The sequence below is a fragment of the Netta rufina genome, assembly GCF_964035555.1.
Source record: "Netta rufina genome assembly, chromosome: 3".
Taxonomy (NCBI): domain Eukaryota; kingdom Metazoa; phylum Chordata; class Aves; order Anseriformes; family Anatidae; genus Netta; species Netta rufina.
In genome coordinates this window covers 9,739,456-9,752,854 of record NC_140125.1, presented here as the reverse complement: position 1 = coordinate 9,752,854, position 13,399 = coordinate 9,739,456, and the positions used below count along the sequence as shown (strand labels likewise).

The 13,399-nt window shown below is 39.3% G+C and overlaps 1 protein-coding gene across 1 annotated transcript in view; it reads right to left on the bottom strand.

Annotated features, from left to right (window-relative positions):
* The window catches only part of TASP1 (taspase 1), an 83,929-nt gene extending 72,438 nt beyond the window's left edge, over positions 1–11,491 (bottom strand). The window contains exons 1-4 of the mRNA XM_084285000.1: positions 11,470–11,491; positions 8,107–8,324; positions 6,356–6,423; positions 4,676–4,744 (exon numbers count right to left, since the gene is read on the bottom strand). Of these exons, the coding sequence (XP_084141126.1) occupies positions 4,676–4,744; positions 6,356–6,423; positions 8,107–8,245 (276 nt within the window). The 5' untranslated portion in view covers positions 8,246–8,324; positions 11,470–11,491. The remainder of the gene's footprint in view (positions 1–4,675; positions 4,745–6,355; positions 6,424–8,106; positions 8,325–11,469) is intronic.
* Between the last annotated feature and the right edge of the window lie 1,908 nt (positions 11,492–13,399).

Genomic DNA, 13,399 nt, shown 5'->3' with positions numbered 1-13,399 from the left:
CAAGGGTATCATTTTCATTTGTAGACTCCTTTTTATTTCAAGATGTATTTGAAAATGTTCTGGCAGCAATCACAGGCATGCTGAAGTTTCTAGCTGTGGTCAAAGTTGGAATGCTTGAAGATGTTACTCAACTCTAATAGTCCAGAATTACATCTAGGCAAATAGTTAAAATGTTCTATTTTGACATGTATTAAAGAGCATTACATTCATCTTTGCTACAGTTTAGGCCAAGGTTTATTTGCAACTTTGAAAAGGATTTCAAAGTCTACAGCCATTTCTTTCTACACACTGCAATTTTAAAATTCATTTTTCTGTGGGAATTCAGTGACAAGAAGTCAGTCTTCAAGGATGACCTAGGTCCCTTTCAACTAAATCAGCTAAGATGTTTTTAAAGAACACTTTTGTCACAGATTACTGTTAGTCACTCTGCTGCAAAATATCACAGCAATGCTTTTAACTAGAATTAACAACTTCCAGTTCATTATCCATTTAATGTTCATCTATGGCGACTGCCTTACCCCAACAGTGCTGCTGGCATCGTCCTTTCAGCTTTAAAAATATATCCTTGGGACTAAGATTCTATATTCCAAAATCTTATTTACTATCAAATTAATAAATCATGTTTAAAAACCAACCACAATTCAACAAGAAGTAAACTACTTCAATGCAAAATTTTGCTTTGTGTTCCTTTGAATTGAGGCTAAAAAAACAAGCAAAGTAAATACAGGAATTTTAGTAGCAAGGAGATCAAAAGCAAAATGTGACATCCACTTCCCATCAATCACATTAATTTCCAATTTAAATGATGTTCATAAATAATATTCCACAGAAGTCAAATTAAAGAAACACGCAATGTAAACATAATATTAACAAACTAAGACTACACTTAGAGAAATTTTAATATCTTCGTCATCCTCTACAACAAACTTACACCCTCGTCTCTGATATTTGAGTAGTAGACCCTCTGAAGTGCTCTATACTCTAAGCTTGAAATTGCACATCACTTCTCCAGCCAGCCATAAATTCAATCATCATGTGGTTTTGTTGAAAACTGAAAGTTTCATAAGGAAAAAAAAAACAAAACCTGCCCAAATCCCTTTGTTTTTCAAGGCAAGTTCAGATTTCATATGGTGGCTGATAGCAAGATTGCAATAATAAATGATTCTGGGCTCATGTCTTTGTAGAAGAATACAGTGTAAATGATGAGTTTTATGAAGCACCTTGTCCATATCCATTTTATTACCAAAAGCTGAAAATGTAACCTGTTCATTTGTTTCTCTGCAATGACAGAGTTCACAAACTGGAAAACGTTAACTGCCTTTAATCAACTTACAAAATACAGCTGATGTATGAAGACCAGTGCAGTTATTTCAACAGTATTCTGGGTCAGGTGTTGTTGTTTTGTAAAAGTAATCTACCTTTCCTCAAAAAACTATTAGCACTATATGTTAATCTATCCACTATTTCATTTGAGATTCAAAGTCCAACAAAAAAAGGCTGTTCATTCTCCATTTGGAGCCTGCAAAAATAAAACAAAAAACAGACAGCATACCACAAGCAAACTGTCAGCTTGCTCATAAAAGATCAAGAGCAAGTCTTGCGCCTCAACAAGTCTTTGAAGTGATGCCTCTTGGATTAGCTGAAATTCTGTGTAATAGGAGTTGTGTAATTGAGCGGAACTGAGGGGAAAAAAAATTAATCTTTTGTGACACTTCCATGAAAAGATTTGTGTGTCTTGCAAAGACTACAGATTTTTGGAATACAGCATGAAAAACTCTACAGAACTGTAAAAGAGATTAAATATTTCAGATAAACTCACTGTAATGTGTTCTACAGCAACCAAAATATAAAGAAGTTTGAAACAGTATTCCACAATGGAATCTGTTATCATGTAATACAAAATATTGTTGTTCATTACCTTAATCTATATTGCATTGGCAGATGCAAACAAACAAAACAGTTTTTATACAGATTTTTACTATGTACTTCCCAATTTGAAATGCTAAAATACTTGATGAAAACGTCAATATTTTTTCTGCATAAACAAGAGTAGTGATATCTCACAAGAGAGACAGTCAACATACAAACCTACATTTTTACCTATAAAGTCTCATAATGAAAGAGAACATTTTCTCTGTTTGCTTTGTTGGTTTGCCACATGCAGTTTCTGTTTTCCAGACAGAAATAGGAAAAGAACTGGAAGTAAAACAGAAGACTCAGCTAGAGAAAAGATGGACATCCCTAGAGGTGGTGTTCGCCATGAGATATGAGTGGACACAAACCTTTCAACATTTTCAAAGCAGACCATCTAACACTTTGGAATTTCTCATACCAGTTCCAAAAAATTGCCACTGCAAAACACACCATTTTATGTTCTGAGTATACCTTTGATTCTTCCTCAATGTAACTGCATAGCTGTAAAGTTTAATTTAAAAGAAGCCCAAATCCCAAACCCAATATTCTTTATCACAGTAAAAAAAAGAGAATGATGCACAATTAAGTTATATAGATCACTTAATGAGTAAATGAAAGCCAATAATTACATTGAGAACAGTGGAAGAATAGCCTGAAAAAAAATAATAATTAATCTTAAAAACATGAATAAATAAATAAATAAACAGGTTTTGTACAACAGTACACATAAAAATACTACCTAATACAATTATAAAAACAGAAAGTAGAATGATGGTAGGCATCACCAGAGCAGTAGCAGGACAGAAAAGAAGAAAAAGATTGCTGATCAGATTAATTCCCTAAATATGTTTTAATTTCATCTTAAAGCCGTGACATCTGTAAGATGTCACTTCAGAATATTTAAATCTATTACAGCAAAAGATTTTCTTAGGGATATCAAAAACAGAAAATAATTACCCCGGGCACAGCTGCAAGGAGATACATAGCTTTTAAGTTGAGCTTCTTAAAATATGTTTTCTTCTACTTAGTTAAGGAACACAATACAAATCACAACACAAAATATGAAATTTTTCTTCCAATAAGGAGGGAACTGGATCACAAAACAATCTTGTAGAAAAACAGCAGATTCAGTTAGCTTATAGATGTGCATCATAAGTAATTCCTCTACAGAGAATTTATCTTTTATTCTCACCTAGATCTATTTTAATGTGTAAGATAGCACATGAAAGCCTATTTGAACAGTTCGGTGGAGACCTGGAGTACTCTTCAAAGTCAAAAAGTTCACCAAGTTAAAAGTATGACTGAAGCTTTGGCACCTAGTCAGCATGCCTAATGCATATGGAGGTACATACTGCCTGCCTTACGCTAGCCCTACCACATATGTTAATTAATACTTCCTAAACACGTGTGTGAGCAAATCCACTGCTACTCCTCTCAAACATGACAATACATTCCCAAACCAGGACATTATTTTTACAGCAGAACACTTAGATCACCTTCCTTTTTTTTACTACTAAAGTTGGAGAGGATAAAACAATTACTGCCATGAGGATAAGTGAACCTGGGACAATCATTAATATTAAACTTCCTCATTTATATCCCAGAAATTCTTTTAGCTTTACTCCCCTTTTCCTTTTTTCACAGGGACCTTTCACTAAAGTCAGATGCTGTAAAATCCCACCATTCCAAAAAAAGACTCTTCCAAATGCCTTACAAACAGCTGCTCATCTCCTTATAATTAGTGATTCTTTGTATCTTAAATAAAAAATCCATTTTGAATAAAAGCATTACTTGTCCTACCCTTCTATATACAGCTGGTCATGAAAATCAGGAAAAAAAAAGATAATTTTACAAAAAGCTGCATTTCACCAAATAGACTGCTTCTATTCTCCTATCCTATCGGACAGAGATCATAGAGGAAAAAAAGTGAAAATATAAGGAAAAAAGCCTTCATGAATTACATTAATTCAAGTGCATAGCTCAAGTATGATGTGGAACAAATGAGAACTTAAAATTCCTACTTCATTTTCTAATAGTCGTTTAATTGGACAGAGACTAGCAACCTTAAATTTATACAATCACTTCTGCAATATTATCCTGAAGGAGTGAAAAAGATATGAATAACACAATCCAGGAAGCACATCAGAGACAGTTACATCAATATAATTGCTACCTGAGAGCATTAATACAGTTATTAAGGATTAACTACATCTAAATTCTTTGGACTATAATTTGAAGAAACTAAACATAACTGAGATACTAATGCAAAAAAAAAAAAAAAAAAAAAAAAAGAGAGAGAGAGAACTTATTCAAGGCCATCTGGTTAGCCAATGTTACCAGTAGCATGATTTTTCCCCACCTAAGAAGTAGAGCCAGTGCAGCCCACCTGTAAGTCAGAACTTCCCTAAAAAGGGTTGGATAAATCTTTAATCATTTTTGTTTGTTTGTTTGTTTAAATTTTATTGTTAAAGACTATCCGATAAAACATACCTGAGATAACAACCAATTTGAACCAAGTACAGAACTTTTATTCACTTGGCAGTTTTAGAAGTCTTTAAACACATTTATTCCAAAAAAGAACGAAAAGGCAAGATAAAATTAGTATAGCTTCCCTATCTGCACAGATAACTAAATTTAAGACACAAAAAGGGAAATCGCAGTAGATTCAAGGGGGGGTACCTTCCCCCCTTGAATTAGTACCTTCCTACAGAAAAATGTGACGATGTGCCTGAGATATATTTTAGTTGTCAAAAATTCTTACCTCTAATTCTATAAGTGCTGCAGTCACTGCATCTGTTGCAAGAGCGCCAGCCTGTAGCTTTTCAATTGCCTGTAAAACAGAATTTTCAGTTGATGATTAGGAAATTCTAATATTTTATCACTAAGTGTCATATTTTCCTATTCCTGTACAAAAGAGAATCTTCACCAAATGACTTTAAGATGTAAGAAGACAGAAAAACAAGATACGCTGGAAATCACGGCCATGCACCATGTGAGGGCAGATCTGATGGCTTTTTACTCCTCAGACATTCCACCACTGCATTTAGTAGCAGATTCCTGCAAGCTCAAATTTGTAGCAAAACAAATTCTCATACCTGACTTCCTCAAACACAATGTTTCAGTCAAGAAGTTTCTAATTTCTTTGCAAGATTTAACAACAATCCCTAGTACCATACATGGCAATGATCATGAAATTGAACATTATCAACAAATGAACTCATCTAAAAGACAACTCATACAAACAAATCATATATGATAAAGTTATCTTCAGATTTTATATGCATGCACACGCACAAGGAGAGTTCTAGAGCCTAACACTAACACATCTCATCCTATTCCCTCAGGTAACCTCCAGAAAACAGCTATGGCTATATCTTAAGCAGCAAGACAAACCCATGACTGTTTGCTCTTCATACAACTTATTTATGTTGGCTACCTAGCTTAAGGAAACAAACAGAGTCTCCAATTAGACAAATTCAACAGTAAACAACCTCTTTTCCACACATAATTAGCTAAGAAATTACTATCATCAGGGTTAATGTAAAACTTTAATGAAGCTGGTGTTAAGTTTGGATGTTTTTTGAGGCTTCTCATTAAAAAATTAGATTTGTATTAGGACTGAGCAACAGAGCTGTAAAGATGAAGTGTTAATTAATTATTAGATTCCAGCTCTGGAACACTTCCAAAAAGCCTGCCAGGCTCCTCAGCTCCATCTCCGTGGAGAAAGCAAAAGGCATTATGAATTTTGGAGATCGGTATTCCAGCTTCTTATTTAACACTTCGTGTACGAGATTTGCCAGCTCCAAAGCCAAGTTTTCAAGGTAGATAAAAATAGTAAGTATATATTTTTATACATACTTCAATAGGAATGCGAATTGTGCCATTTCTTCCTTTCTAACTTTGGGAAAAGGATTTTTTTTTTTGGTTGGTTGGTTGGTTTTTTTTAGTTGTTGTTTCTACCTCTCCTCTTATTAAAAATTTAAGAGCTATCAAGAAGAAAGGAATTCTAGAAATCCCTATATTTATGGAGTAATCTGGATGCTTGGGCTTAAATAAACTCCAAAAAGAGTGGATATTAATGAAAGAAAGATCCAGGCACCATGTTCAGCTCAGGTAATCCCAGAACCACAGAAGCAGTGCAGAAACTGTAAGAATATCCTGTGAAGGCACTACTGCGAGCTTACCTGTTTGTTCTCCGTCATTCCTTTGATGTCTTTTATTTGCCACCACCAAAATATCAAACTTGCTGCAACTTGGGGCCAAGCACTGTAGTGACTCTGTACAGCCATCATGTTAACTGCTGCTGCTCCATTTTTTCCTCTAGCAATGCACACGTTCATGAGCAGCTAAACTACAACATGCCTATTTACAGCAAAGGGACAGTGTTCCCTGTATATTTCTTACACACCCAGTACAAGACTGTGGAGATGGTAAGACATACCTTCTGGCAGGCTCTTTTGCACACATGCTTATACTCTTTAGCTTTGGATTCAGAATGATAACCTGCACCTACAATTAGACAAAAGAAAAAGAGATTATACCACTTAGCAAACTACTGCCTATAGCTCAAAGCAAGAATTACGACACAGGCAAACAGAAGGTGTCTGGATTACATTAGCATTTCTTTTTTGTATCAGTGGTTGACAACTTTATGCCATCCAAATACACTTACAGAGTACAGAGCATACAGGTGTAAATCTTAGTGTCATATAATCTGTTCCTATAAACACTCCTGAAGCGACTCCAGTTTTGTTCATTCATGAAGGATTTCCAGCATTGCTATTTCATTTAACCTCCATCCGTGTGGGGGAAAAAAAAAAAAGTCAAACTCCAATTTTCCTTTTCCTGCTGATTTGTAAGCTGGCCAATTACTATTTTGTTTATTTTCTCATATTTATGCTGCACTCTTAGAGCTCATTACTCCAGTTTTAGAACCAGAAGATGTCCCTGAAATAAGGATGGATCACTTTTTCGTCTTTTTCTCATTTTCAGTCTCTATGCCTATCCTGTTGCACCTACCCATTTTGACCTGGTTTTAGGCACTGTCCCCTATTTCCATACCTGGGAAATTTATCAGTGTCCACTATTTGATTCAATTCAGTACCAGAAAAACAGCAGACAAGATTAGCACGCTGACCCTTAGTTTCCTTTTTTTTTTTTTTTTTTTTTTTTTTTTTTTTTTAAACTTGACAAACACGTTTGTATTGATTTCAACTTCCCTTTCCTCACCTTTAGGAATGCCAGCCTTGATAAACTCTAATAAAATCAGTTGTAACACTTTTAGCAAAGAAAAAAAATGGAATTTTAAATAGTAAAATAACCCAGCAAAGAGTAAGGTATTGATCAATTCAATCTGCTCTTTAAATAAAATACCAGGGTCTTCCAATATCAACCGAGAATAAACACCATGGAGACTTTTTGGGTTTTGCTTGAAGGATTTCAGCAGCTAAAAACAAATGTATATCCAGATGTAAATGTTATTCATATTTTCAAGACTTACGGTATTTAAAAGGAACCTATTAAAAATTATTTATGAACAAGAGACACATAGTCCATCATTTTTATATCACATCTGAGTAGAAGACCTCTTTGTTACATGTGGAAAGAATAAATAACAATTCACTTAAAAAAGAACACAATAAAAAAAATAGACTTGGAGAAAACCTTCAAAGTATAAAAAGAGTCAAATACTGCAACACATTGCCTAAGGTTTCAGAAAGTCTTAACTAGACATGCTAAAGGACAAGCTAGACAAAAAATTGTCAGTAATGAAAGAGCTCTATTTGATCCTTCTGTAGGGTAAAGAAACAGACTGGAATAGACCTCTCTCACATTTTGCAGGGTTCCCTATTAGCAGATGTAACTGAAGAATTTGATGTTTTACAACTGTGAAATTTAAGGATTTTTTTGACAAAGAGCAAATGCATATAATTATATATACAAATACGTATACACACACACACCCCATTCAGAACACCAAAAATTACATTTTTAGTACCAGCTCCCAACATTCTCCAGCCAATGCAACTTCCACACAAACTCTCCACTCACACATCTACATCCAAAGTTTACATCATTTCATTAAATGTTTCATTAACATACTAGCAGACCACAGCCAATATAAAACTTCAGTTGATATTTAGTCTGTATACACACTATTTCCACTCCAGCTGTTATGCTTCTGTGGCTTACCTGCATGAACAAGCACAAATCCCACTCGTTTCCCTCTTTGGGTTTGCTTTGTTTCGGGCTCTTTGACCACCACTTTTACAGCTGTAACCTGAGATGATTTGGAAGGTAACACTTCTATCGAACTTATCCCCTTCTCCATGATCGTACGTTAGGATCACCATCTTCTATTGGAAAAGAGCATGCTTCCATTCAAAAATAAATTCTGGAGAGGAATCATCCTAAAACCAAATCACATGCAAACGTTAGATATGGATTTCCAACAGACATATTTCATATATATCAACATCAGAAAGAATTTTTGGAAGACATGTTTGAAACAAGGCGAGAGCACCTGTTGAAAGAAGGGCTTCTAAGTTCTGCCTCTTTCCTAGCTAGCAGTATCAGCATGACTTAAGATAACCTACTCAGCTGGAAAAGTCCATGTTGCAAGTTGGAATCAGCCTTTAGGCTCCCCTTAAGAGACATGAACCTAATAACCTAGGCAGTTGTTCTAGGGAACTGCTGAACTAAGGCTTGCACACGACTGAGAAAGCTGCTTTCCATGGTCTTCTTTTATTCAACATTACACCATATTTCTCCACCCAGCATGCCTAACTAGTTTTAAACACAATGATGCTTCACAGTTATAACCTTGGCCTCTTAAAAGTGACATCCTCTTCTCGTGTGAAAAGTCCTAAGCATCATTATAACAATGTTAGCAAAAGCTAAAAGATGGTATGTACTGATACGTGCATAACCTCCTATCCTGAAATCACGTGCTGGCAGCTGCCTGCATGATTTTGTGTTGATATTTTACATAGGTGATGTAGAAACCATACATTAACACAAATTCAAGCCTATCAGAAATTATTAACACATTCTCCACAGAATTGCAGCATCTGAATAAAAATAATGCCTTATCTTTTTCTTTCTTTTGAAAGAAAAAGCTGTTTAAGATCCTATAATGAACTCATTCCTAGTCTTCCATAGCCTTCTACGTCCTCCCCTTATTGTTCTCCATTAATTTACAGGAGAAAGAGAAAAAAGGAATATTTTTTTAATTGCAAAGTATTTCTAAAAATAATGCCAAATAAGCCCAAGACAGTAAAGGAAAGTTTGCTTAGAGAAAAAGAACAGCTACCATGATTATTAATGAACCACAATACACTTAAGTCAAAGTCAAATAATTTAGTAAACCCATTCTTTTAGCTAGCTTTTGGATCTTAACCCTTAACGTGTTTATAGAATTTTATGTTTATAGAAAGTTCATGGAAAAACTGACACTATTTTCTAGAATAGAAAGTAAAAGCTCCCAAATGATAGTACAGAAAAACGTATTGTATTCCTCAAGAGTCAGAAAATAAATGTGCTGTATTTACTGCTTCTCTTATCTACAGACAAATAGCGACACTATCACTCCTCTAGTTCAGCTGGTAAACTGAAAGCACATTCTATGTGTCGGATTAATTCAGGAAGTGAACAAGCATGTCGCTGTAATGCATGGATGAAGACCTCCGATAATACATCAAGATATTCCAGCCTGACATCTATCACCCCTAAAGGGACTACTTGTAACCTAAAAACACTAATAAGTGAAATAAAGGATATTTAATATGTAGGATTTAAACCACAAATTTTGCAACTGCTATACAGCTCACTCCAGGAATTAAATACTACTCCGCTTAAACAACCATAACAACGCAAATGTTGTTTGTCAACACTCTGCGCTGGCACAGAACAAAGTTACTGTTTTACCAAAGCCATCTTTGCAACATTGTAAATTAGCACAGCTTTCTAGGAAGTTACTTCTTTCCACTCATTTCCCCCTTAGGTGCTAAATACATATATGTATCTTCATATAGTTATAAACACAGTACAAATAATTATGTTTAATTATGTGAATATAAATACATTTATTCATACAAAATTAATTACCTCTACAACACACAGATTCTACAGAGAGTAAAATCTTTTATAAACTACATCCAACTGCAAGTCTCATGTACAGAATTCAGAGCTCAAATTAACGTCACAGCCACTACAATTTACTTCCTTTTTGGCTAACAAGAAGCAAGAGAGCTCCAGCAGCCATTGGTACGGGAGGTGACCCGAAACACAGCCTGTCTGCTACAGACTCCACTTCCCTGCACCTCACACCTAACAGGGGCACTACAAAGACTGAAGTATGATAGAGGAGCAAGTATGGACCACGTATTCCTGCAGAAATAGAAGAAAAATAGTATGGTGGTAGGTACGGTAATAAAGATGGGAGAGAAATCGTTTTTAAAAATGAGGATGCAGATGCTATTTAAAGCCTAAATAACAGTATAGCTCCAGACTGAAAATCCTAATTAGGCCTTGACACGCACTCGGGTTTGAGGATGTGGTGATTTTTACGAGCGAGGCAGCTGTACGGTTTGCACAGCAAGCTAAAAAGACAACGCACGTTAAACTCATCTCATTAACATCCTTCCACATTAATTTTTGCCCAGTCCCTTCCCTTCCACACCCTTCTTCGAGGGCCATTCCCAAACTTGCTGCTTCCACTTCAGCCTGCCTTTCCCTCCCCAGCTGCCCGCAGAGCTTCACCTCTCCTCTCCTACCCTGGATAGCCCTGACCCCATTCCTCCTCACCACACAGCTACAGAGACGGCAGGGAAAGCCCTGCTGAAGGACGCACGCCAGGACAGCCCCAGCGAGGCAGCCACGCGTACTTACTGCATTTAAAAGGCGACAAGCGGGGAAATCCTAGAAAAAACAAACAAGCCAGCCCCAGCCCCAGCCCCGGGGGCAGGCACCCGCCGCGGCCCGAGCGTGAGGGGAGGGGGAAGCGCACGCGGGGGTGGCTCCGTCTGAGCCCCGGCCATGCGGAGGGCTCGTTTTGGGGCAGCTTGTGGCGTTTTGGGGCTTTTCGTTTTGGGAGCTTTTGTGTTTTTTTTTTTTGGGGGGGGGGGAGCTTGTCGCGTTTCGGGGCTTTCCGTTTACTGACAGGGGGCTGGGGGGCGCAGGGCAGGAGCGGTGCGTGGAGAGACAGCATGCAATGAACACGCAACGAGCAACGAGGAGCCACAGAGACGCACGAAAATAAGGCAGGAAAGCAACTTTTATTGCGAAAAAACACCACGGAAATCCCGCACCCCCCCCCCGCCAGGCCCTCCTGAGGGGCCGCCTCAGCGCTGCCGTCGCCATGGCAACGCCCGGAGGGGGCGGGGCCTCCGCCACCGCCCCGGGGGTGACGTCACCGGGGGGAGCTCCGCGCCCCGCCCCCCTCCGCCCGGCAGCGCGCGCGAACCCGCGCGGCCGTTAACGGCCGGCCAAGGGGGGGGGGGGCGGGGAGGGGCGGGGCGCGGCGGGGGGGGGCGGGGCCGGGCGCCGAGCACTCACCCGCCGCCGCCGCCGCCGCCGCCGCCCTCCGCCGGCCTCGCGCGCCCCCGGAACCGCCCGGCCGCGCCGTTGCCTCGGTGAGGATGAGGCGTCCCGCCCCCACCCCCCCCCGCGCCGGCCGCCCATTGGGCTTGGGGGGCCACGCGACCGGAAGCGGCGTCGGGAGGGGGAGGGCGCGGCCGATTGGCGGGCGGGAAGGGGAAAGGCCCGCCCCGCTGATGGGAAGGAGCCAATGGCGGCGCGGGGGCTGCTATAAAAGGGGCGCGGGGAGGGGCGGAGGGAAAATGGCGGCCGCGGAGGGGACGGGGGAGAGATGGGGAGAAATGGCGGCCGGGGGCGGCACTGAGAGGGACGGGGACGGGGGACAGCCTCGGGCCAGGCTTCCTCCTCTCTCCTACCTCGGAGAGGCTCCTTCAGCAAAAGCGAGCATAAAACTGGAGCTGTCTACGAGGGGTTTTGCACAGGGAGCGGGGCTGTGAGGGAACTGGTGCCTTCCTCGGAGTAGAAAGCCCGAGCTCTGCTTTCTGCCAGAGATAAAGTAAAATGCAAGGGCGTTTTCGTGATTTTTCTGTCATAATTTCCCATCCCACTTGAGGCTGCCCAGAAGGACCTCATTTAGTTCTCAGAGCCTTTTCTGTGACAGGAGTGTTCAGTTCCCATTTGCTTCTACCCCTTTTGCTCTAAAGGAGACTCAGCACCTGGCCCAGCATCATTTTCTAGAAGTACCTTCCCAGGAATGAAGGCTACGATGAAATCCTGTTTCCCTTGTGCTTCCTCAGACGTTAATTTCAGCCAGCTGTACACCACATCATTTATCTCCCCCCCCCCATGCCCATTTATCCCCATTTATCTGATCTGAAAAAAAAAATCCTCATCTTCATCGTAGGACTGTAAATCTAGACTTGGGAAACTTCAATGAATTCCAACTGAAAACCATTTATTTACTGATTCTGGTATTACAGAACAAAGACAGCACTTATTAAAAAAAAAAAAAAAAAATTTCCCCTTTCCCCTGTTCAACTTCCTTCCAGACATCTCCCAACAATGTGGGTTATTCATAAGTTGCAAACACATCAGGGATGTTACCACTCCAGCAGAGTTCCTCCTATTACAGTTACCGCCATGTTGTTCCTCTTTTTCAGCTTTTTCTACCCTTTCTTATGCATGTTTTCATTGAGGCTCCACCAGCTTCACTGATGGGTTTAGGTTCATCTATGTCCAGTGGTGGGTCCATTGTAGAATTGGCTGCATCCAGCACAGGGCAGCCTTGCAGTTCCATCCTCTCCCTGCTGCTACGAAAACCTTACTAAAAAATAGGAAAAAGAATGGATATTATATATACATGTATATATATATATATATAAAATGAACTCTTCCTTCCTGACTTGGCAATAGTCCATCAGTTTTCATTGAAAACTTAGAAGAACTTGCACCCGGAGTCACCTTTTTTGCTCTCCTCTGCTTCTCCTTGCCTACATCCAGGCATCCTTCGACGCAATCTTCTCTGACCTGGTTCCAGCATACTGTCTTGCCATGAAGCACACCCCTGTACACAAGGATCCCCCGCTCCCCAATTCCAATTTTTAATTTCAGAGTTTTTATTCATTTACCAGCTTTCTGTTAAAGGAATGTACCACACAAACACAAAATCTTCCTTTTCCTTAACTTCCCAGGTTCACTGCTCGGTTAGAATACATTCAGACTCATTCTTCCTCACTGTTTTCTGGGCCACCAGCAGCTTACAAGGAAAGAAAGAAAAAGAAAAAAAGAACAAAAAAAAAAAAAAAAAAAAACTTTTCAATAGCTATGCAGTAATGATAGAAAGGTACTTGTGACTTAATACTGGAGGAAAATAGTGTGAAGGACAGCTCTTCACCCAGCATTCACCCTCTGCCAGGCTCTACGGTGTCTGTTCACCACTTTGGATTTT